General features: G+C 47.9%; 1 protein-coding gene across 2 annotated transcripts in view; it reads left to right on the forward strand.

Annotated features, from left to right (window-relative positions):
- The first annotated feature begins 3,905 nt into the window (after window positions 1–3,905).
- The window catches only part of RHBDL1 (rhomboid like 1), a 29,028-nt gene continuing 10,015 nt past the window's right edge, over window positions 3,906–22,918 (forward strand). Inside the window, exons 1-5 of one of the 2 annotated variants that reach the window (XM_072982525.2) lie at window positions 3,906–4,059; window positions 16,689–16,856; window positions 20,386–20,610; window positions 21,175–21,323; window positions 21,614–21,726. In XM_072982525.2, coding sequence (XP_072838626.1) covers window positions 4,021–4,059; window positions 16,689–16,856; window positions 20,386–20,610; window positions 21,175–21,323; window positions 21,614–21,726 — 694 coding nt within the window. In that variant the 5' untranslated portion in view covers window positions 3,906–4,020. The remainder of the gene's footprint in view (window positions 4,060–16,688; window positions 16,857–20,385; window positions 20,611–21,174; window positions 21,324–21,613; window positions 21,727–22,918) is intronic. The other variant, XM_072982526.2, reaches the window with a different exon arrangement.

Consider the following 22,918-nt stretch of genomic DNA (forward strand, 5'->3'; position numbering starts at 1 on the left):
TAGGAGGGGAGGAGAGCTGAGGTTACACAGATGCAATGCCCATTCTCTTTGACTCGGATCAGGGCCCCTCTGTGGTTCTATCCTGTACTCCTCCACAAGCAGAGAGAGACAAAGCACCCTCTTCCGATTGCTTACATCCCAGAATATGTGAATATGCATGGAGGCACAATGAATATTCAACGTGATTTGGTTCTGTGGGCTTCGGGATTTGCTGTCCATTTGCCAGAACGGCAGCATCTCCTATCTCCACTTCACAGACAGGGGGGTCATTAAGCGGGTCGAACAATGATTCAGCGCAACACTGCTCAGGCGGCATCTCTTCCATGCATTAAGTGGCCTTCCTCTTCTTCAGCTCAGATGGGGCTTGCCAACTTTGCAAGGAGCCGACACGGCCACGCTTTCTCCCTCCGCTCCGCATCTCGTCATAAGCAGGTTAAAATGTTTATAGCTTCATGCTTGGAAGACGCTTTCCACCCTATTTGTGAGCTGCAAACTGTTGGGGAAAGTTTAAAAAGTAGGCCAGAATATACAGAAATATATATATATGAAGATATAAACATTTGAACCACTTATGACAACACGTCAAGCGGAAGCTATGTAGGCCATCACAATATATACATATATAGATCAACAACAATAAAATATTTTTATTCAAGCAAAACTCAGAGGGGTGTAGGGCGGCGATCCTTGATGGGTGTGGCCCGTATGGCCCCTTGGGGGAACTCGGCATCTTTGAAGGAAGGCCACAGAGACTGGAAAAAACCCATCAGATCCCGGCCATGAAAGCCTTCGAGAATACATTAGACTGGAAACACACCACCTTGTAAGATTTGTTGTGTGACTTATACAATCTTGGTTCTGCCCATATTTCTTTCATATTGTGTTTATGTCCCACCGCAAAGATTGAGAATGGTTAGTGTTGTAGGCAGAGTGTCGGACCTGGGTTCGAATTCTCTCTTATGCACAGAAGCTCGCTGGGAGATAGCTATGGCAAACCACCTCTTGAGCATCTCACATACCTCAAAAATACCAAAGGGTCAACGAAAGTCATAACCTCTTGAAGGTACACAACAACAACACCATATCGGCCACTTGCCCTAATCCCTCTTATTGACCACCAACTGGTTAGATCCAGAGGCTTCCCGCCGTGTCCCAATGGAGCACAGCTGCAAGGCGATGTTGGGAAAATTAAATGGGTGACTAACCCCCCCCCCCCAGGTTGCTCCTTGATGCTCTTGCTAGTTCAGTAAAGGCCATGGGTGGTGGTCAGAATGGGGCTCAACACCATCTTCTTTTTGAATATCTAGGGTGGAAACAATTCTTTCTACTGTGGCATAAATTGTGAATTTCGTTGTATGATATACTGTGTATATACCTACGATGACAATAAATTATATTATTATAAATTTATGGCTTGTTGCTGGTCCCCCCCCCCCACCATTGCCCCAGTATAGAAGGGTGAAGATTATTTTGATGAGCAGCAAATGTGGGACAAGAGGAGGTGTGAGCGACACGTGTTGGTGCACCCTTAAAATGTCATCTCTGATGCGCTCCTGGAAAAAAAAAAAAAAAAGGAGGAGCTGCTGAGTTTGCAGGAATCAAGAATCCGGTCCTGGTTTTCTCTGAATTTTACATCCGCTCTCCAAGGTGCTGAATCCACTTTAAGGATGGGGCTCATTCAGTACCTTGGAGAGGTCTCATAAAGATCAGCCCTAAAACCTGGAATGGATTGGATCAGCCCGTGAACTCAAGAGTCACCAGCCTGCCCCTGCATGGTGAGGAATGCTGTTCAAATCCCCTCCCCAAGTTCTAGGCCAGAAATCCCTTGCCCGGATGGTGTTGTTTCCTTTTTAAAGCATTGGTTCCCTTTCTGCCCAGTGGACGTATGAAAGTGGAGCCACAAAGCTTAGCACGAGCAAAAGTCCATTTTGCAAGAGCGTGTGGCTCGGTGAGTTGGGTACGCCTGGCTGTGGGGCTACCCATTGGGAGCTTTCCCGCTGTGTTTCTGTGGAGAAGAGCCAGCCTGTGGAGCCCTGGGCAAGCTGCACGGGGCTAGCAGGCCCTCGGAAGACAGGAATTGCAAACCGCTAGTTCAATTCCTGTCTTCGGAGTATATGTAGAAAACTCAGGAAAGAGTGATTATAAGTCAAAATGAACTTGACCACAGCATCATCCTCTTAGGATGGCAGAGCTGGAAGGGACCCTGTGGGTTTTCGAGTCCAGCCCCTGAGGCACAGTGGGAATGGTGAACTCCCACCCTTGGGTTCTGCAGCCCAAGACTGAAACCACTGAGCTATCCAGCCCTTCTGGACTCTACTCAGGGGAGCACACTGCCTATGGCCACCCCAACCTCATGAACCCAAGAGTCCTCACACATCCCTGTATCATGGGAAATGAACAGAGGAATGATCAGGGAATTATGGGAGTTGTAGTCCAAAAAAAACCCCCCAACAATTCCAACTTCTGGTTTTTTAGTAGCTGAATTGACCACGGCCCCCACTGGAGGAAAACCACCCAAAAATGACCCTTGATCTCTTATTTGCAGTGACCACTGATGTTAGGTCATACATTTAGGCAGAACTGGATATCCTGATGCAGGATCGGATCATGTCTTGGAATGAATTGGGGGGTGCTTTTAAGCTGACACCTAGAGTTTGGGAATAGTGGCTTTTTTTTGGACTACAAATTCAAGAATCCCCAGTGGCTCACCGGGTTTAGGGGGATTCTGGAAACGGTGATCTTTTTAAAAGGAACTTTTCGGAGTTCTGCTCTGGAGGGGGCTGCCTGGATCCTGCCCTTACTTTAGAGGAAGTGGCTCCTGTTGTGAGCCTTTGCCAAAGAACTGCAAAATACTCTATACTGGTATGTGCATTATGTGTAGCCTGTTTAAAGGGCTTGGTTAATGAGATCATGTGCATCATATATATATATTTTTAAAAAGGGTGCACTAATAATAATAGTATTATATTTTGGCAAGGATCCAAGAAGTCACCTGGCTTATATCTGGTACATATCTGTGAAGTATCCCTATCGGCTAAGAGATCGTATTATTAGCTCTTTTATCTGGTCCCCCCTTTCTCTTTACACACACACCATTTACACACTGAGTAGACAACAGAAAGCTTTTGAAAGGGAATCATCAAAAGCCCTTCCTTCTTTGTCCTTCAAAATAACACCCGAACCCACGTCCTTGACTTCTTCTCTAGAGCATTTTTGCACCTCCGCTTGTACAGCTTCAGTGGCTGGATCCCACCCACCCCCGGCGAGAAAAGCCCCCCCCCTTTCCGACAAACGCTATGAACAAAATAGCTAATCGCTCGACCGGGCAAACCCTCTTGCGTCCCTTATCCGCGGATCCCGCGCATCGGAGCCCATTGGGCTCCATCGGGCCAACTCGGGCCGGCAGCCGCCGGTCCAGCCAAGGGGTCTCCTCGAGAGATCTCCCTCCCTGCCGGCTGCGCTTCCTCAACCCCCCCCCCCCCAAAAGGAGGCCAGCTCGGGCGTGCCGAGGGGATGCGGATGCTTCCGGGGGAGGAGGATGGTGGTGGTGGTGGTGGTGATGATGATGATCCCGGGCCACCCTCGCTAGGGAGGGAGGGAGGGAAGAGGCGAGAGGGGAGGAGGGTGATCGGGGGGGGGTGGGATCTGCTCCTCCCTCCCTCCCTCTTTCCTTCCTCCTCCTCCTCCTCCTCTCCGGCTGGCTGCGTGGGCGCCGGCCTCTGCCTGCCGCGCCGCGGGACCGCGCGTGGCCGCTTCGCCCCGGCGGTGGCGCCAGAGGGGGGGGTTGCGGTGCCGGTGCCCCCCCAGCCCTGCCCTGCCCAGCCCAGCCATCCCAGGGCGCCTGCTTCCCGCTCCGCCTCGGGGAGGGGGGGGATCGCCTTGCCTGCAGGCAGGGGAGGGGAGGCGCCGCCCCACCGCTGACGCCGCCTGAGGTCTCCCCCCGCCTCCTCATCATCCTCATCATCCTCCGCCCGCCTCCTCGCCGGGGAAGGAGGGCGCCATCGCCAGCGGCGGGTCTATATGGAGAGGAGCTCGTGGCTGCAGCTCATCCAGGAGCAGGTGAGCCGGCCCGGGGATCCCCCTTGCGTTGCCAGGGCAGCGGGGCTCCCGGAGAGACGCGCCGCGGAGGGAGAGGATCGGGCCCCTCCAGCCGCGGGGAGAGGAGGAAAAAGGGCGGCGAGGGAGGGACCGGGGGAGGGGGGGTCGGGTTCCCGGGCGAGGGCACGCCAAGGATTTTTGGGGAGGAGGAGAAAGTGCGCAGGCAGGGGATCCGAGCCACGTGTGCATGAGTGAACGCGTGTCTTCGGGCGTGGAGTCTTGGGGAGGGGCTCCAGGGATGGATTGGGGGGGAGCGCAAGACCGGGTGGCACCGGGCATCGGGGGAGGGGGGCACAAGGCACACGTTGGGACCCCTGGCTTGGGGAGGAGTGGTCAACCTAGACAGAGGGTGGTGGATGATGGGCAAGACCCAGGGGCATGTGGGGGGGCGTGTGGAGCCAGTGGCCGCAAGGTGGGCCAGTGGGTGCTTATGGTCCATCGGTCTCGCCAAGGTTCAGGGGTCCCACCCCAGGGCAATGGCAGCGATGCCCACCGTTGACGCTTGGAAGCAGGCATGGCCCCCTTTGGGGTCAGGAAGCGTCAGGCTATGGGGCACGGGGTGTGTGTGTTTTGTGAACCCACTCTGGGGTTTCGCCTAACGGTCGGAGGTCAAGATACTGGTGGGGCCACGGCTGGTGGGACCCGCTCCTCAAGACTGTGTGGCTGGTGGCCCCGTGGGCATGACGGAATCGGGACACTGGGTTGTATACCGGGAACGTTCTCCCAGCGAGAGGTGCCTTCCTGCCACGTGAGAACGAGGACTCGTCTGTCTTTGGGTGGCTTGGAAAGAGTCTCGTGGCCCATTTGTGGACCCTCTTTGAGTCAGCGGAGTTTGTAGGCCATCTGGTTGGTCACCAGTCCAGTTTGAAGGCATCTGGTCAGGCCTGGGTGTGTGTGTCAGTTTTGTGATTCAAGTCCAAAGCATGGTCAGTGGATCAATCCACCCCCCTCTCCCCCTAGTTCTGTGGGTGGCCCTGAGATGGCCTCTGTGGTGGGCTCCGTGGTACAGCTGGGTTATCAGAACACTGAAATGATTGTGGCTTGGCTTAGTCTTGAAGGACCACGTTTAAAAATTAGAGGGATTTGATATCCTTTCTCCCCCAAATGTCAGGTCAAGATTTCTGTGTCCTGTGTCATACAGAAATCACAAAAGATTTCTGTGTGAAACTCTAGTGGTCTCCTGCCAGCCCGTGTCAGCGAGACCGGCCCAGATGGGTCAGTGGTTTTATAAATACATTATATTGCTTAAACTTATATTCTCTTCGACTAGGGCGGGCCCCTCTTTCCCCACCATTGCCACCAGCAAGCAGGGAATGATAATGCCGGTCTGCTCTGCAAGGTGGTCGTCATAAGGGTTATCCCGAATGGATGCACATGTTTGCTGGCATGGACATTTAATGGTGTCACACAGGAAGCAGGCAGAAGGTGTCTTCCAAGCGGTGTCACAAGAAAGGGAATCACGGTTACTGCTTTAGAATCCCAGGTTTGCCTGGAAAATTTATCTAAAGCATTCGGATCTAACTCGTGTCCTTTGCAGCTGCTTGTTGTTACAACTCACAACAGAGCTGGATTAAATTGTGTGTTGGTGGGGTGGGAAAAAAAAGAAATATGATGGGGATAGCTTGATTCGAAGAGGGCATTAATACAGAACACTGGAATGGGTAAGATTTAATAATCTTAGCGCTGCAGAGCTGGAAGGAGCTATGGATCATTGAGTCCTGCTTCTGTTGAAGAAGCACCGTAGGGGAATTGAACTTCCAAACTTTGGCTCCGCAGCCGGAGATCTAAACTGCGGAGCTCTCCATCAGTTAAAATGTGCATCTTCAAATCTTTCTACATCTCCTTCCTTCCCACCTGTTTTTTCTCCCCTAACTTGGTTTGGCTTGGATCTTAAAGGTGGACAGCTTACATGGACCTCCAGATGTTTTTGTACAATCATTTTGATCATTCTTGAGCATTGGCTACCCTCATTAAGGTGTGTGGGAGTCCGGCAACTTAGAAAGGTCCACAGGTTGCCTAGCCCAGGCAAGAGAGGGGAGAGAGAGGAATGTTCCCACTCCACCAGCGACGAAGGTCACTTTTGAGGGTTCCCTCTTCCCCATCTTTTTTTCACAACAGGCTTGGAAGGTAGGCCACCCCCAAGGTCACATGGTTCGGTCAATGCTCCTTGGGCACTCAAGCGTGGATCATCTGGGTGTCGGCGTGATGCTCTAACTGCTACACCCACCATGCTCTTGTTTTCTGTATCAAGGCTTATTTTGGCTCGTATCCAAGTAGGGTTGAAGAAAAGTCAGAATGACTTTTTATGACACTTAAGAGTCTGTTCCGTTGGAAAGTATGTTATGTTTCCCTTTGTCTCTCATAAACGACATTAGCATGGATTACAGGGGAGTGGGTCTGGCTGAAAGACCTGGATTCAGATTCACAGAAGGCTCCTGACTAGGAGACCATGGGTGGGGCAGTCCCTGGTCTGCCTCGCAGGGTGGTTGTGAAAAAAACATGGGTTGCAGATATGAGAATGAGATGAAAGGCGATGTCTAGGGAACAGAAATTTAAAAAGCAAACGATATGACCTAGATGACAACTTGGGGAGGGTCTTAAAGCTTTGATACATGTTGTGATGGATGGCATATGGCTCGGTTTATGTCAATGGATAAATCAGACTCTCAGATATTATTTGAGCTAACTAAACAACGTGGGGAATGGACGGTAATTCCCCTGGAACAGATGGGACCAAGTGGGCACTGGGGATTCAGATTCAGCCGGAGTGTCTCCCTTTTTCATCCTGTGGCTTGTGATTTCAAAGGGCCTTTGAAGTCTATAGGGTTGGCCCCCTTTTTTTCCTTTCCCGGCAGCTGGCTTGTCCTCCGGGCATGGTTGAGGAGGGCTCTGCCTTTCGCTACCCTTGCTTCTCTGCTCCCCACTGAGTTCAAAAGGGGATTACACGTAATTAACAAGATAGTCCTTTCTATATAGGAGTTTGTTATTTGGTCTCGCCCTGATCTTTCTAAGTAGCGGAGGAGAGTCCAGGCCATTCGGAAAAGGATGAAAACGTTATCTATAAATTGGGGCAACATATAAACTTTGGGGTTCTCTTTCCCATGTTGAAACCTGTGCCCGCCTTTTTATGATTGTGGAGCTGTGTTCTGCTGCATCTTCTGCCTGATCCTGTCTAACTTTGGAAGCTCAGCAGGGTTAGTCCTGGCTTGTATTTGGATGGGAGACCGCCAGCAAACATTGGGCTCTGTGTTGGAGAAGGTCTGTGGCTCGGTGGTAAGACACCCTTGCTTTTACTGTAGAAGGTCTGAGGCTTGGGATCCATCATCCCCAGGTGGGGCTAGGTAAGCATCTTCCTGAAACCATGGCGAGCTACTTCCAATCAGTGCTGACGGAACTAAAGAGGTGGATCAAGGGTTTGACTCTATACCAGCTCCTGGGCTGCTGAATCTATTTGCACCTTGAGGCTATTGGTATACCACCCAACAACTCTGGACATACTGGATCTCCTTTGGTTTTAGAAGCTAAGTAGGGTCAGGTCTGGCTAGTTCTTGGATGGGAGACCAAAACAGAAGGGCAGAAATCTCCAGGTAGGGCTCAGAAAGAAGCCAGTGGGAGTTCTCTCAGTCCTGAGCAAAAAAGGACCCACGTTCTGACTCACTGCAATCCGGCTTCGTCTGTTTCTCTGGGCACTTGACGAGGCAGCCGTGCTGGCATGAGGCACAGAGGAAAGAGCAGCTGGCTACAATAGAGGGGCAGCTGACGAGCTTTATAATTTGCTGACCTAAATAATCCACATGAACGGATTCCCGTATCCCTCACTGACCTCGCAAGGGAAAGAGGAAAAAAGTCGTGGCTGCTGGGAAACGGGGGGGGGGGGGGTTGCCTTGTCGCCAGGCTGGGTTTCTAAAATTTTAGATTCTGTATTACCGTATTACCTTGACGACCATCGGATCGCCTTCCTAAGCCATGCTAGAACATCATTAAGTACGTTTGGGAATCACGACGTGAAGGTCTTCGTCTTAAGTCTTTGGATAGAGTCCTCTTGTGAAAAAGTGCACACTACCATAATTAATGGTAATCATCACGTGCAGTCAAGTCTGTTTTAGGATGATCCTCTTCTGTTTTTTCTAGGTAGAGGATATTCAGAAGTGGTTTACCTTTTCCTTCCACTAGGGGGAGCCCTGGGACTGGGCAGCTGGCCCAAGGCTACCCAGGCGGGCTCTTCTCTAGGGAGGCCCAGTGGGGGAATCGAACTCTCAACCTCCAAGACCTAAACCACAGAGCTATCCAGCTAGCTAGTTACAGTTCCCTTCCTTTGGTGGCATCTCCCTCATGGGATGCAGAGTTGCCCACGTGGGGGAAAGCTTGGACCATCGCTGTTGCATATGGTTTCCTCCCCACCCCACAAGCTGCTCTCCTTAATATTTATCCCATGGTATGATTTTCTTTCTTTCCTATCCTTCCAACCCACCTCTCCCATTTGAGCTAAAATCTTCAAAGCAGGGAACTGTACTATCATAAAACCAAATTTGTTTTGAAAATAATCGCAGTAACATCGGTTAAACCACAAGCTAAATAAAGCCGCCGCGTAAAAACAAATGTTCTTTCTCTGTCATAATGCCAAAGATAGGTAACATAATTTTGTTTTTGTTAATTATGACTCGCGGTGTTCTTCAGCCAACATAGGTTGTTTCTGGGAATCACACAAGTGTATCTATGTTTGTGTAAAGCTGGAACCAAGAATCATCACAAGAAGCTTAAGGGTGGAAGGAGAGCAGAATTTCATTGTATGGGTATACCATGTAGATACTTACAAAGACAATAAATTTATTTGATTTGAGATGGTTAAAAAAAAGTGCTTCCATCAAATGCATTTGCCTGTCTTTGCTCGGTCGCCACTGGTTCAGACAACCTTCAAATCTGTGCATCCTAAAATACATTCTCAGTGTACAAGTTCTCTCGAGTTTAATACTAATAGTCATGCTTGCAGGTTGATGCTGTTACAGTGGACCCTTGACTTACAGACGGCTTGACTTACAGACTTTTTGAGTTACAGACTTCTCTGGCCGCAAAATTTAGGTTTGACTTGCAGCCTGAGAATTGACTTACAGACCAGAAAAAAAACAAAATGGAACAAAAATGGCCTGTTACGGTATTAATCGGTTTTCAATGCACTGTAGGTCAATGGAGACTTGACCTACAGACTTTTTGACTTGAGAACCGCCTTCCAATACGGATTAAGTTCTCAAGTCAAGACCCCACTGTATTGGTAGGACAACAATCCTGTGAGGCTTCGGAAGGAGTGTGTGAAGGAGCTCGTTGGTTTTAGGTCTCTGGCTGGAGAGCCAGAAGTTTAAGAATCCAATTCTTTATTTTTTTTTTAAAAAAAGCAAGGATTTTAAAAGGACTAAAAAGTTACAAAACCAAAAAAGTGAAGGTTATTCAAAAGCTTCTTAGCGTCATTGAGCCGAATCGCAAGGTTGCAAAAACAATCTTCTATCTTTTCAAAGAAGGTACATACGCAGGAAAATAAGGATGTTCTCACCAACCTAGTCTTACTTATAGTGGTGCCTCGCAAGACGATGTTGATTTCCGCGGAAATCGCTGTCTTGCAAAAACATCATCTTGTGAAACCAAATTTCCCATAGGAATGCATTGAAAATTAATTAATGCGTTCCTAGGGAAATTTTGTTTAAAAAAACAAACCCATCGTAAGCGATTTCGTCGTCAAGCGGGGTAACCGTCTAGCGAGGCACCACTATATTTCTAACCCATGCTGTTACCTAAACACAATCTATTCGTGGGTAGGTCAACCTACTCCCGAGAGATGAGTCAGGATGCGACCTTCTGTCCCACATCTTTCAGGCTTCTTTATAGAAAACAGAGCTTGACGTGACAGACGCCTTTGCTGCTCGCCCTTTGAAGTGTCTCCTAGGCTAATGGATGCTTCCTTAATGGGGATTAATCCCTTATTACCAATTTCCACCCTCTTGGGCAGGAGGAAACTTCTAACGTGCATATCAAAGCCTGCTCTGAACTGGTCCTCAGAGAAACACACAGGATAGCTATGCATTCTTGTGTCCAGTTTTTCCGCGCTATCCATAAAAAGGGTTGGGTGAAGCCTGAAGAAGTGGACTTTTTTTCTCCACGAAAGCTTGTTTTTGGTTTGATTTTTTAGTGGTCCAGTAGAAGGGATCACCCCACACTTCCATTTGTGCAACCTCGGAGACCGCACGGCCTTTTCCTTGTTCTCCTTTGAAATATCTCCCGACAATCGCAGCGACAGAGGGCGATTCAGATACAATTCCTTTCTTCCGTTGGGTCTTCCCTTCCCCACATGATGATTTCCTGTAGCCCAGCTCCGTGACAGGGTGTGAAAGCTGGCAACCTCCTGCCAAACCATATATTAAATTTCCTTTTCTGCCGTCAGTTTCGTCTCCGCAGCATTTTCGGTTGATTTGCATCCTTCCCAAACAATACTGGTTGATTAGAGTCTCCTTTTCTGGAAATCATCTTTCCCCCCCCCTCTTCTTTTAAATCCGGTTTTTAGTCATCACCCATCCAAAACATGGCTGACCCCACCGGGTGTAAGCTGTCCTGCTTCATCTGGGGCTCCCAGACCAATCATGGCTACCCAATATCATCTTCTCCTCCCTCACCTCACCTCTGCTTTACTGGAAATCATCTCTGGAAGACAATGGGATGGGAACTGGTTGGTGACGACCTTGAAGATGTAAATACAGTGGTGCCTTGCTAAATGATAATAATCCATTGCACTGAAATAGCTGTTTAGCGAAATCATCGTCTAGCGAAAAGCATTTCCCCATTGGAATGCATTGAAACCTGTTTAATGCATTCCAATGGGGAAGAATTGTCGTTGTCTAGCGAAGATTGGCCATAGGAAAGCCGCTTTGCAAACTGCCGATCAGCTGTTTAAATCACTGTCTTGCGAAGCTTAGGTCCCGAAAACACCCGTTTTGTGAGCATGGAGGGAGCTGTCAAAATCGTCATCTAGCGAAAATCGGTTTGCGAAGCAGGGACCAAACATTGTCCAATGAAATTCCCCCATAGGAATCACTGTTTTGTGAATTGCTATAGTGATTGCAAAAAGTCAATGTCTAGTGAAAAAAGTGTCATGCGGGGTAACTGTCTAGCGAGGCACCACTGTACCTCATCTTAGGATAAGTCTACAATTTTATACCCAGTGAGGGGGCCTTCAAGTTCCCCTTTCTGCCCCTAAGGCCCATGCTCCCCCCTGCCTCGTTCAGAGACTATTGTCTCCCACAATGAGCTGGCTCGGGTGTTCAAATGATCAGCAGAGTCCTTCCTCTCAGTCCCGCCACCCTCACAGGTCCACTTGGTGGGGACATGAAAGACAGCCATCTCTGTGGCTGCTCCTAGACTTTGGAACTCCCTCCCACTGGAGGCCAGGCTGGCCCCCATCTTGGCTGTCCTTCCGCAAGCAGGCAAAGACCTTTCTCTTCAGGCAAGGCTAGCTGACGTCAGCTTCCTCCGCTCCTGTGGAGGGGGGTCACATCCTGTTCCTGGTTGGAAAAGCTGTTCCGAAGATTTCAATTACTGCTTAAAATTCCTCTAGATGCACACTAGTCGTGTAAGGATTCACAGGGCAAAATAGTTTCACGTTCCTGAGGTTAGTCCACTCTTTTCTTGTCAATTGGCACTCACAATCTCACTCTGGGACATTAGTAAGAGAAAGAATAAAAGACGTCGTTACTTACCATTGGAGAGCTCAAACAGCAAACTGACGAACATGACTGCTTTCAGCAACAGACTTCAATAGACTCTAGAAGGGGAAAAGGCACTGAGCAGAGATGCAGGGTTCTCTTTTAATTCAGAGGCAGGGAAGAAACAATGGGTTAGTGCTCGATAAATTGACAGTTACCCCAGCCCAGACAGTTACTCCCTCTGCCAAACCTACTAAAGGCAGCATGCAAGGTTGGAAAAAAAAAAACACAGAAAACTTGAAGAAGAAAAAGAACAACAGATGGTTTTAGGTACATTGCCCCATAGCCAGAGGTTGGGAGTTCAATTCTCCCACTGGGTCTTCTGTGAGTAGAGCCAGCCTGGGTAGCCTTGGGCCAGCGACACAGTCTCCAGGACTACCCCCAGAAGAAGGGCAAGGTCAACCATGTCTGAGTCGTTTCTACCTGGAAAACTCTAAGAAGGATCACCCTAAATCAGGATTATAATATGACGGCATATGGTGATGATGTTTTGGCTAAAACTTTGTTTTATCCAAAGTTGGCCCTTGTTTTATCCCAAGTGCCTGCAACCTGGAAACGTAATTGTCCAGGCTGCGACCCATGGCATGCTAGAAAGCCAGGGCCGATCCCAGAGCGCCAGAACCAGTGCCTTCTCCTCTCAAGGTCCTGGGTTCAATTCCAGACATCCAGAAGTCGGGCTGGGAGAGCACCCTGCCTGGAAAAAAACAAACAAACCCTAGAAAGCCACTGTTGGTCAGTTTAATATGGAGTTTGATGGAATAAAGGCTTGGTGAGTGCTTGGAAATATCTCCCTGGGCTTCGCATATCGGTTTTGTGCTAGCAGGGTGAGAAGTCAACCGATGCAGTTGGAAAACAGGAACATTTCGAAATCATGTTTTTATTTTTAGAACGGTCATTCGAAAGCGTTATTTTAAAAAAAAGTTTAGCTGCGTTCCTCCCGCTTAATATAAAAGCAATGCTTTAGCATCTGTATGTTCGGCTGAACATGTTACTCCCAAGGTGGCCGGAGTCTGTTTGATAGGCAGCCACTTTCCCCGCGTTGTCAAACAGCTGCTGGGGGACACGATGATCCCTTTGAGAAATCAAAAGATTCGGTGAGACGAGTCACCATCCCTGTTTCCTCCCTGCTCCCCTGCTTTTTGACTGGAGGAGGATTCCGGTTCAGGTGGCAATAGAGGGCAAATGAAGGTAATGTCAGGATAAACCATGCCTCCACCATCTCCCTAAAGCCTTCGGGGAGAACATTGTCTCTGTTTTCAGAGCTGACAACTCCGAGAGGAGGCGAGAATCGTGGAACACTTATTTTTTTTTGCACAGAGAATTCTCATAGCTAGATCTCAAAGGGAGATGATGAGAAGGCTGGAGAAGGGATAGAAAGGGGGACCTGATGAGATACTGGGATTCCAGCAACATATGAGGGATGTACCTCTGGTGTCTTCTGGATGGACTATATGGCCCACCATGCCCCCACACTCCGTTTTTAGATACTTTTCATGACAGCTGTGTTTTCCTCCTATGGTAAACATGGACGTGCGGTTTCCCACCACCAGCCTGATCAGAGTACCAAAAACTGCAGGCAGCTGGGCTGGTCCATATCAAGAAATGCAGAGCGGGTCTTTTGTAAAGCCTGTGGCTCTTAATGGCTCATTTGAGAGCAAACTTCCTCCAAATGCTTTGAATCCCGATAGGAATGGCTTGCAGCGTTTCCAGCTACTGTTGGGATTGCGGCTAAGCTCAGAGGGAACAGGGAACGCCTTGCAGGCGGGAAGCGTGGTTAGAGGATGATGTCCCTCCCCTGCATCAGGTCCTGGGACTTCAACCCTTCTCGGCTATGCCTCAGCCCGTCAGTACCAGAGAAGTATGCGGCTCTGGTGTAAGTGGCTGAGCGGCAGGATGGGGAGGAAGCTGCCACGCTGGTAACCAGCACCGGTCGCCAATCGGTTCGTCGCTGTGGAAATCCTGAGCGAGTCCCGAAAGGGTCTTCTTGTGCTCTCCATTGCTATAGCAATGACATGACGGATAAACAGTCCTTGAAAGGTGTCAGTAAATAGAGGATGAAAATATGTGCGTCTTGTTTGCAGGAGAAAGCTGTGACAGATTGAAAAATCAAACGCAGCGAAAACAAGATGGTCGCTTCGGAAAGCTGGTCGAGAAAGCCGAATCCTATTGAGTCACGAAACCATTTGTAGTCTTTTGCGGGGAGTCAGTATGGACCGGGGGGTGCCTTTGAGTGCACATGCTTGCTCGTGGGCTTCGGGCAAGCTGTGTCGAGGGGGAAATTGGCACGCAACCCAACGGGTGTGCAAGCATTAAGCTTCCCGCATTAGAACTCAAGATACCAAGGGTTCTAGGTCTATGTATTCGCGAAGGTTCTAGGTCTCCCTAAACTGGTTCTGGCCACTTCTTGTGCTGCAAAACGCATGAAGGTCCAGAAGCTGCCTCTGAGCATAAAGGTTTTGCTTGGTAGGAAACGGCCGCGGAGAACATTTCTGGGAAACTTTTCTGTCTGTTCTTCCAGCCAGCTTCGTCCAGCCTTCCTCTCAATGACATTGTCGGCTGTACTTGTGGTTATTTTCCCCCCCTCCTTCCTTGGGCCATAAGATGACAGAGATAATAATCTTTGTAAAATAATTATGTCGTACTAGTTTTGCCATATTCCTGAACTCCCAGGCTGTCTTCCCCTGGGCTACGCGGTGAACTTTAGAGCAGTGGTCCCCAACCTTGGGCCTCCAGATGTTCTTGGACTACAACTCCCAGAAGCCTTCACCACCACCTCTGCTGGTCAGGATTTCTGGGAGTTGAAGTCCAAAAACATCTGGAGGCCCAAGGTTGGGGACCACTGCTTTAGAGGATGCCCAGCTGTCTTTCCCTTAACAATCTTATGATTTCTACCAACACCCCCCCCCCCGAAACACAAGCATAGGAATGCATTCCAAGAGAGGTTTGTTTTGCTGATCTGCAGGTAATGACTTTTGGAAGTAACAGTACTGTTTAGCGGTAATTTCATAGCCAAAAGGTTCCAAATTTCTCAGTTTTTTTTAAAAGCTGTAGGGTAAGCAAATACTGAGAATCCGCCACTCACCATGGTTAATAAGGTTTTTTTGTTTTTCATTTCAGGAATGGGATTTTATCAGAAATGCAGGCCTCAGCAGTACAGTCTGCAATGTTAGTTGCAAAACAAAGCATGACTAAATGCAAGATACAGAGTGAAAAACCACACGTTATGGCGCTCTTCTTTGCTAAGTGCTTCTGAATAAGAGCTATTTTAATCCTGAGATTCCTATGAGTTATTGAGGAGCGAAATTCGTTTTGTTCCCAGTGCCTTAAGAGGAGCGGTGGCAGGGAGATCTCCTAAAGTTCCTTGAAATAATTTACTTGTGCTGGAAACGTTGCAGAGTTTTGAACTTCTGGTAAAATTCCCTCTTGCTGTGTAATAGAATAGCTACAAGTTCCCCTAAGCCCGCCATTTCCAGTTAACTGGCACTTAATGTGTCAGTAACTCACATTGAGAGACCTGTAGGAGAAAGAATAAAAACATTTCTTTACTTATTATTACTTGAAATTACAGCTTTGCGCATGCTGCTTTCTTTACTGCACATATACTGGGAACCAACTGAACTGATCAACAGCACAAGTGCTGCCGGCCGCAAAGAGAGGGAAAGAAACACTCAGAAAAGAGGCGGGGCTCTCTTTGAATTCAGAAGTGGGAAGGAATGATTGGTTCGTCCTAGACAGATTGACAGTCAAGCCAGCCCAGAAAGGTTCCCTCTCAGTCAAACAGAACTACAAGCAGGATGCAAGGTTGCAAAATTTCAGAAAGTTAGTGGGACAATTCCTGGAAAAGTTATAATACTTGGAATTGCCTAGCTTAGAAGGTAAAAATGAGTTGAAGGGGATGTGGCAGAAGTGGGTAAAACTAGGAACCGTGCCCATCTTCAGACCCTTTGCGTTCCATGTGTTGGAGGGCAAAGGGAAGTGGAGGGGGCCAAGGGGCAAAGCTATGATGCTCCCCTATACACGGGAGTAGCCTACACACCAGCTAGCGTGTGTATAGGGCAAATGTGTTCCCTCCAGCATCAGGGGCACCAAGAACCATTGCATTCACACCCTGCTGGTGGGATTCCCGGAATCCAACCCCGAACTCAACAGATATATGGTCTGATTTCACGTGATTCTTTTTATATCCTTACATGCATCCCCCCCCCCCGCAAAGAACGGGGTGCGTGATTTTAGCTTTTGCTTTTTTTTTTGAACTGGAGCTGAAGTGCACACGGAAAAGAGATTTAAAGCTGCCTCCGCGGCTGGGATCCTAACAATAGGTTAGGATCTCACTCCCTGACCATAGGGCAGAAAGCAGCAGGGGAAGAAAACCCCATTGGGAAACAGGTTGAGTTATATTCAGTAACTTTTTTTTTCTATACTCTTGGTTCTGTTTCTGTATACTGGAGCCTGATCATCCGCTGCACAGAAAGTGATCGGAATGCACACCAAGTGGTCTCCTCGTGCGTTCAGAGAACCCCCTGCTTAGTTGGACAGGACAGGAACAAGGGAGCCCCCGTCACTTGTCCCAGCTCCTGCCAACCTAGCAGTTCGAAAGCATACAAAATGCAAAAATGTGAGTAGATAAATAGGGACCACCTCAATGGGAAGGTCACGGCATTCTGCGTCTAGTCGCGCTGGCCACGTGACCACGGAAGATTGTCTTCGGACAAAATGCTGGCTCTATGGGTTGGAAACGGAGATGAGCAGCGCCCCCTAGAGTCGGACACGACTGGACAAATTGTCAAGGGGAACCTTTACCTTGGTACTCATTGCCACTGGACTCATCCTTGCCTTCTTTCCCAGCTTGATCCCGAGAACACTGGTTTCATTGGCGTGGAGACGTTTGCCAGTCTGGTGCACAGCCATGAGTTGCCTCTGGACCCGGCGAAGCTGGAGATGCTGGTGGCGTTGGCCCAGAGTAACGACGAAGGACAGATCTGCTATCAGGAGCTGGTAGACCTGGTCAGTGGCGTGAGTACCGGCAGCCACACCGTGGCTGCCTCCCTATAACTTGCCACATGCTGTCCACTGTGTTTCCCAGAGCTGAGAAAGGACTTTTAAAACGTAAATTGTGGCTGGGCTTTCGGGGGCCTGGAGACCAAGCACTGGTAGGAAAGGCTGAAAGAACCGGCCATGATTAGCCTTAGAAAAAAAAGACTGACGGGAGATAGACAGCACTGTACAAACACTTAAAGGGGAGGCCTAGAAAGGAGGGACAGGATCCGTTCTGCGTTTTTGCATATTTTTTGTACATCGTCCCTCATCATGGTTAACTACAAGGGGAGTTGAAACCAGAGTTTCCGTTATCCTGGTTTAGCGTTTCTCTCTGGTTTTCAAAATAGCTTACGATCCTGGCTTATTTGGGCTCACTTAACCATAATCCCTCATGTGCATAAAATGATAAATTATCCAAGCATTTAGCTGTTTACCTGCATTGGGCAAGAAAGAGAAGCCATTAGGGACCAGGGACAATGTGAGTAGAGTTTTAAGAAGCTTCCCAAATTTGCCAACCTTCTTTACATTCAGAATGGAAGGAAGTTGAGAATTTTTAAACGAGTTGAACGTCGGGAAAAACAGAAAGTGAAAAATACAATATGTGACAGCGTTTAAGAGCCGTCAAACATGTTCAAGTACCAAATAACATCCCTTTTAAAACCATTTAAACACACATTTATAAGATTTTGAAAAAAAAGACAAATCCCCAATTAAAGCTCCTTCCTTGGTAGCCATTTAATAGTTCGAAGCAAAGTTGTATGTCTGAAACACAGATATGAACACCTGTATGTGTAAGAAATAAATCAAGAAATATTTGACAAACTTTTCTGGGAGAGAAAATTCCAGAGGTGGGATGCAATCCCTGAGAACATCTGTTGTTGTTGTTGTTGTTGTTGTTGTTGTTGTTGTTGTTGTTGTTGTTGTTGTGTGCCATCAAATCACCTCCAACTCATGACAACTCTATGAATGAGCCATCTCCAAAACATCCTGTCTGCAACTGCCCCCCTTCAACTCCTGCAGACTCAAGCTTGTGGTTTCTTTTAGGGAATCCGTCCATCTCGTATTGGGTCTTCCTCTTTTCCTGCTGCCTTCAGCTTCTCCTAGCATTATTGTCTTTTCCAGAGACTCCTGCCTTCTCAAGATGTGCCCGAAGTAGGACAGCCTCAACTTCATCAGTTTTGCCTTCAAAGATAGTTCAGGCATGATTGGATCTCAGTCCCACTTGTTCATCTTCCTGGAGATCCAGAGTATTCATAAAGTTCTCCTTGAGTGCCACCTTTTAAGTCAATCTATTTTTTCCCCTGTCAGCTTTCTTCACCCTCGCGTTCAGACCCATACATGGTGATCAGAAATACAGTGGTGCCTCGCTAGACGATGATAATCCATTCCACTGAAATCGCTGTTTAGCGAAATCATTGTCTAGCGAAAAGCATTTCCCCACTGGAATGCATTGAAACCTGTTTAATGCGTTCCAATGGGGAAGAACCGTCATTGTCTAACGAAGATCAGCCATAGGAAAGCCGCTTTGCGAACCGCCGATCAGCTGTTTAAATCGCTGTCTTACGAAGCTTAGGTCCCGAAAACACCTGTTTTGTGAGCGCAGAGGGAGCTGTCAAAATCGTCGTTTAGTGAAAATTGGTTTGTGAAGCAGGGACCAAACATTGTCCAGCGAAATTCCCCCATAGGAATCACTGTTTTGCAAATCGCTATAGCGATCGCAAAAAGTCAATGTCTAGCAAAAAAACTGTCATGCGGGGTAACTGTCTAGCGAGGCACCACTGTACAAGAGTGTGGATGATCTTAGTCTCAGTCTCCAGTTACACTTCCTTCCACTTGATGATCTTTTCTAGTTCCTTCTAAGAGAAGATCCAGAAATAAGTAAATTACTGGTGTTAAAGAATTTGCAAGACTTTGAATCATGGAGGGAACAAAGAGACAGTGGTTTGATTAAAGAGGCAATGTGGGGTATTCGCTACTTATCTTTTCCCCAAACTCCTTGCTAAAAAGGATTAAATCTCTTCCGATGGCTCGTTGTTGAATACTTAATATTCAATCAATTCTCCTTAATTGGCTCTACTCAGTGCCAAAAAACGGTCCAGTAATCTTAGCAGCTCAGCCCTGCTGGTGTAGCATGCTTCGAAATCCAATTTCCAAAGGCACTCGTCCACCCCATATGTGGTGGGAATGTGAGCACGTATTGAAATTTTGGAGGTTGGTTTTTTAAGGAAATTAATGAAATACCAAAGTTAAATGTAGAAGCGAGTCCTCAGAATAGCACTTTCATTAATATTTGATAAGGAACAATGGGGATTGGGCAGTAAAAGAATTAATAACAAATTGAATCACGGCCGCAAGATTAGTTAATAGCAAAGAATTGGAACCTAAAGCACGAATTTCAGTTGAATGATTGGTAGAATTATGGAAGGTTAATGTTGACTTCCAATGATAAGGTTTAAAAGGATGTGATAAAGAAGCACATCTTCAGTGCTGTTTGGGAAGTTTTCATTGATTATTTAATGATAAAGGGAAAGGTGGGGTACCAATCAGTTTTGGAAGGGGAAGCGGGCTTCATCATGGGGAAAAATAGATTCAATATTGGAGGCCTTGTTGTGTCATTGAACACTTTGTGTTGATTTTGTTACTGTTGGCTTTTTCAGTTTTGTATATATATATTTTTGTACTATTAGATAACTTTCTTTTTGTTTTGAAGTTCTTAAAAAATAAAATGTAAGGAAATTTAAAAACGAGGGAGAGTTTTTAAAAAGAAAAGAAAAGGAGGTGGAATTGCAGGGAGCGGGGTCTTCCGTGGCTACTCCCTTTTCGCCCTTGCTCGTTTTCCGTGGCTCCGGGGCAAGACGCCAGCCTTGTCCACGTGCCACCCCCCCCCCCGGCTGTGAGCTTGGCCCACGGGGGGGGGGGGAGGCAAGAAGGCCAGCCCATCCCCCCCCCGATTTAATGGACTCAGTGCCTGGAGATGCTGAAGGGTGCTGAAGGGATGCTGAAGGGTGGTCTCCCCCCACAAGGCTTACAATTTCTGCAAAATACGGTTTGTGCAAAACTTCTGCTTCTATGGGAAACTCGTTATTTCCCTTTGTGAGGCTAAATATATGCATGCACACATGATACATTGCTACCATTTTTACTAGCCTATACACACAAGCATCAGTTAGCCCATTTACCAGCACAGGACTCCCCCCCCCCATCCATGGGATCGGTATCCACAGTTTCACTTATGTGCAATCTAGAAATTATTTGAAACATTAAAAGAAAAGAAAAATCCCATAATGTCATTACCAGAACTGGCCAGTAGAGGGAACCAGAGATGATGCAATTGATAGGGTTTGCTGTTATCCACGGATTTCCACATCCACGGAAGGCAGGGCTTGGAACCAAACCCATGCAGACATAGGGGCCCTACTATACTGCGCATTGTACGCTGCATGTTTGGGTTGTTCCTTGCCATTTGATGTCCCCCCCCTTTCTTACTCTCTCTCTCTCCTTTCAGATCAGCAGTAAGCGGTCCAGCAGCTTCAAGCGAGCCATTGCCAACGGCCAGAGGGCCTTGCCTCGCGATGGCCTTCTGGACGAGACCGGTCTGGGCTTCTACAAGCGCTTTGTGCGCTACGTGGCCTACGAGATCCTGCCTTGCGAGATGGACCGGCGATGGTACTTTTACCAGCACCGTGCCTGCCCCCCGCCGGTCTTCATGGCGGTTGTCACCCTGACCCAGGTGCGTTTGTGTGTCTAGGTGTGTATGCAGAGAGGTGGCCTGCTTTCCCCCCACGCCACATTTGGACCCAAAATACATACAAGCATATTTATGCAAATAAAGCCCGGACTGGAAGACCTCTTTTCACAAGCCTCTGCTAATTAGCGCTCATACGTCCTGGCAAGGATTACATGACCCCCCCCCCACAGGAGATCCTGCCCAGCTCTTCAATTCTGTGATTCTAGGAACTGAGGCGTATGTGGAAATTTAGCCGTCACGGAATGTAAAAACTCACGCACTGTGGGAGGGTGTTTTGAGATAGTCCTGTGAGTTTTTCTGCCACTAAATCTTTTTTTAAAATTGCTTAATGTATTCTTTTAAATTATTTTCCCTGCCCCCCCAAATCACAGGCAGTTCCATTATTTAAGCTTTAAAAAAAAAACACGGACTTTCACATTTCTGAGGAAGCCCTTCTCAAAGTGCAGTTGGTTGTATTGGATTTGTATTTTAATTCCATCTCTAGAAGAGGAAACCGCACACAGACCCTAAGACAGCCTTAGTCTTATCATCTCCCTCTTGTGTTAGATCATCGTTTTCCTCTGTTATGGGGCCCGGCTGAACAAGTGGGTGCTACAGACATACCACCCGGAGTACATGAAGAGCCCCCTGGTCTACCACCCTGGACACCGAGCCCGCGCCTGGAGGTTCCTCACGTACATGTTCATGCACGTGGGGTATGTATCGCCCGTGTCTTCTGCCCCCCCTCCAGGGGTAAGTCGGTACTAGAGTAGGCCCATTGAATTGGAGGAAAACTTGCAGAGGTGTTGGCTCAGCCAGTCCCCTCTAGTTTGAGGGGTCTACTCTCGTTGCAAGTTCCTCCTGGATTTCAGCCATCGCTTGTTAGAGGAAAACCCTAGCGGGGTGGCCAATACAGGATAAACGACTGGAGCCTTAAAGCCAAGCTGAGCTGAACGTGGGCTGTTCCATCTCTTTGCACTGACTTCCTTCCTTCCATCTTTTCCAGGCTGGAACAACTGGGGTTCAATGCTCTCTTGCAGCTGATGATCGGGGTGCCCCTCGAAATGGTCCACGGCATCCTCCGTATCAGTTTTCTCTACCTCGCAGGGGTTTTGGCAGGTAAGTGGGGAGAAGCTTGATCCGAAGGCCTTTTTCTTCCCCTGTTTTCCACCCTCTTGCTCACCCACCCTTTTGCCAGCCTTCTACACTGTATATATGTATACAGTGGTACCTCGCAAGACGATTAACCTGCAAAACGACAAATCCACATGACGATGAGGTTTTGCGATCGCCATTGTGCTTCGCAAAACATTGTTTCCTATGGGCTATTTTCACTATACGATGTTTCGGTCCATGCTTCGCAAGACTTTTTTTTCCCCGGGACCAATGCTTCGCAAGACGACAATTTTAACAGCTGATCGGCAGCTTCGCAAAATGGCTTCCCTATGAGCGATTTTCGCACAACGATGACTATTTTCTCCATTGGAATGCATTAAACGGATTTCAATGCATTCCAATGGGGAAACGCTTTTCGCAAGACGATGTTTTCGCTAAACAGCGATTTCAATGGAACGGATTAACATCGTGTTGCAGGGCACCACTGTATACTGTATATATAAACCTGCTAGCCTTTAGAATGCAGCTGGTTCTCCTTTGGTTCCCCCTCATGTCCAAGAAGCTCCGTGGCTGTTGTCCCGTGTTTTCCTCAGAATAAATCTGTGAGGAAGGCCGGGCTGAGAGCCAGTGACTGGCCGGGACCTTCCATGGCAGAGTGGAGGACTTGAATTCGAGTTTTCCTGATCCTAATTTAAAACAGAAATTCAGGAGCAGGAACCACGAATGGTCCTCCAGCATCTCCCCCTCGTCGCTGATTTTCTAACCCAAATAGAAGTATCAGGGGGTCTTCTTCACTTCTCTGTGCCAGTGACAGCCAAGAGTGACATGTGTTCATGTCTGTGAGAGGGTTGTGTGTACATATACATGCATTTCTGGGGAAACATCTGGAGGTGCATTAATTGAGGACCCGAGCAAGCCTCAGAGATTCTGCTCCTCCCAGATTACAGATTTTTCTTCCAAGGGAGACTCAGCTGTCTGCCTCCCCCATTAATCTCAAACTGGCCAGCCTTTGGCAGTTGCCTGCCTGCTAAGGACAGGTTTTTTTTTTAACAGAGGCGCTGCACTTTTTTCCCTTATGTTTAAGTTTAATTAGCATTATTTTAATTGAGATACATTGAAATTGTCTGGGACTTCACTGCGTTTGGATATTACAACTGGTCTCCTTGTGGTTCTATCTCTTGATCACGTCACCGCG

The sequence above is a fragment of the Pogona vitticeps genome, chromosome 13, assembly GCF_051106095.1.
Source record: "Pogona vitticeps strain Pit_001003342236 chromosome 13, PviZW2.1, whole genome shotgun sequence".
NCBI lineage: Eukaryota > Metazoa > Chordata > Lepidosauria > Squamata > Agamidae > Pogona > Pogona vitticeps.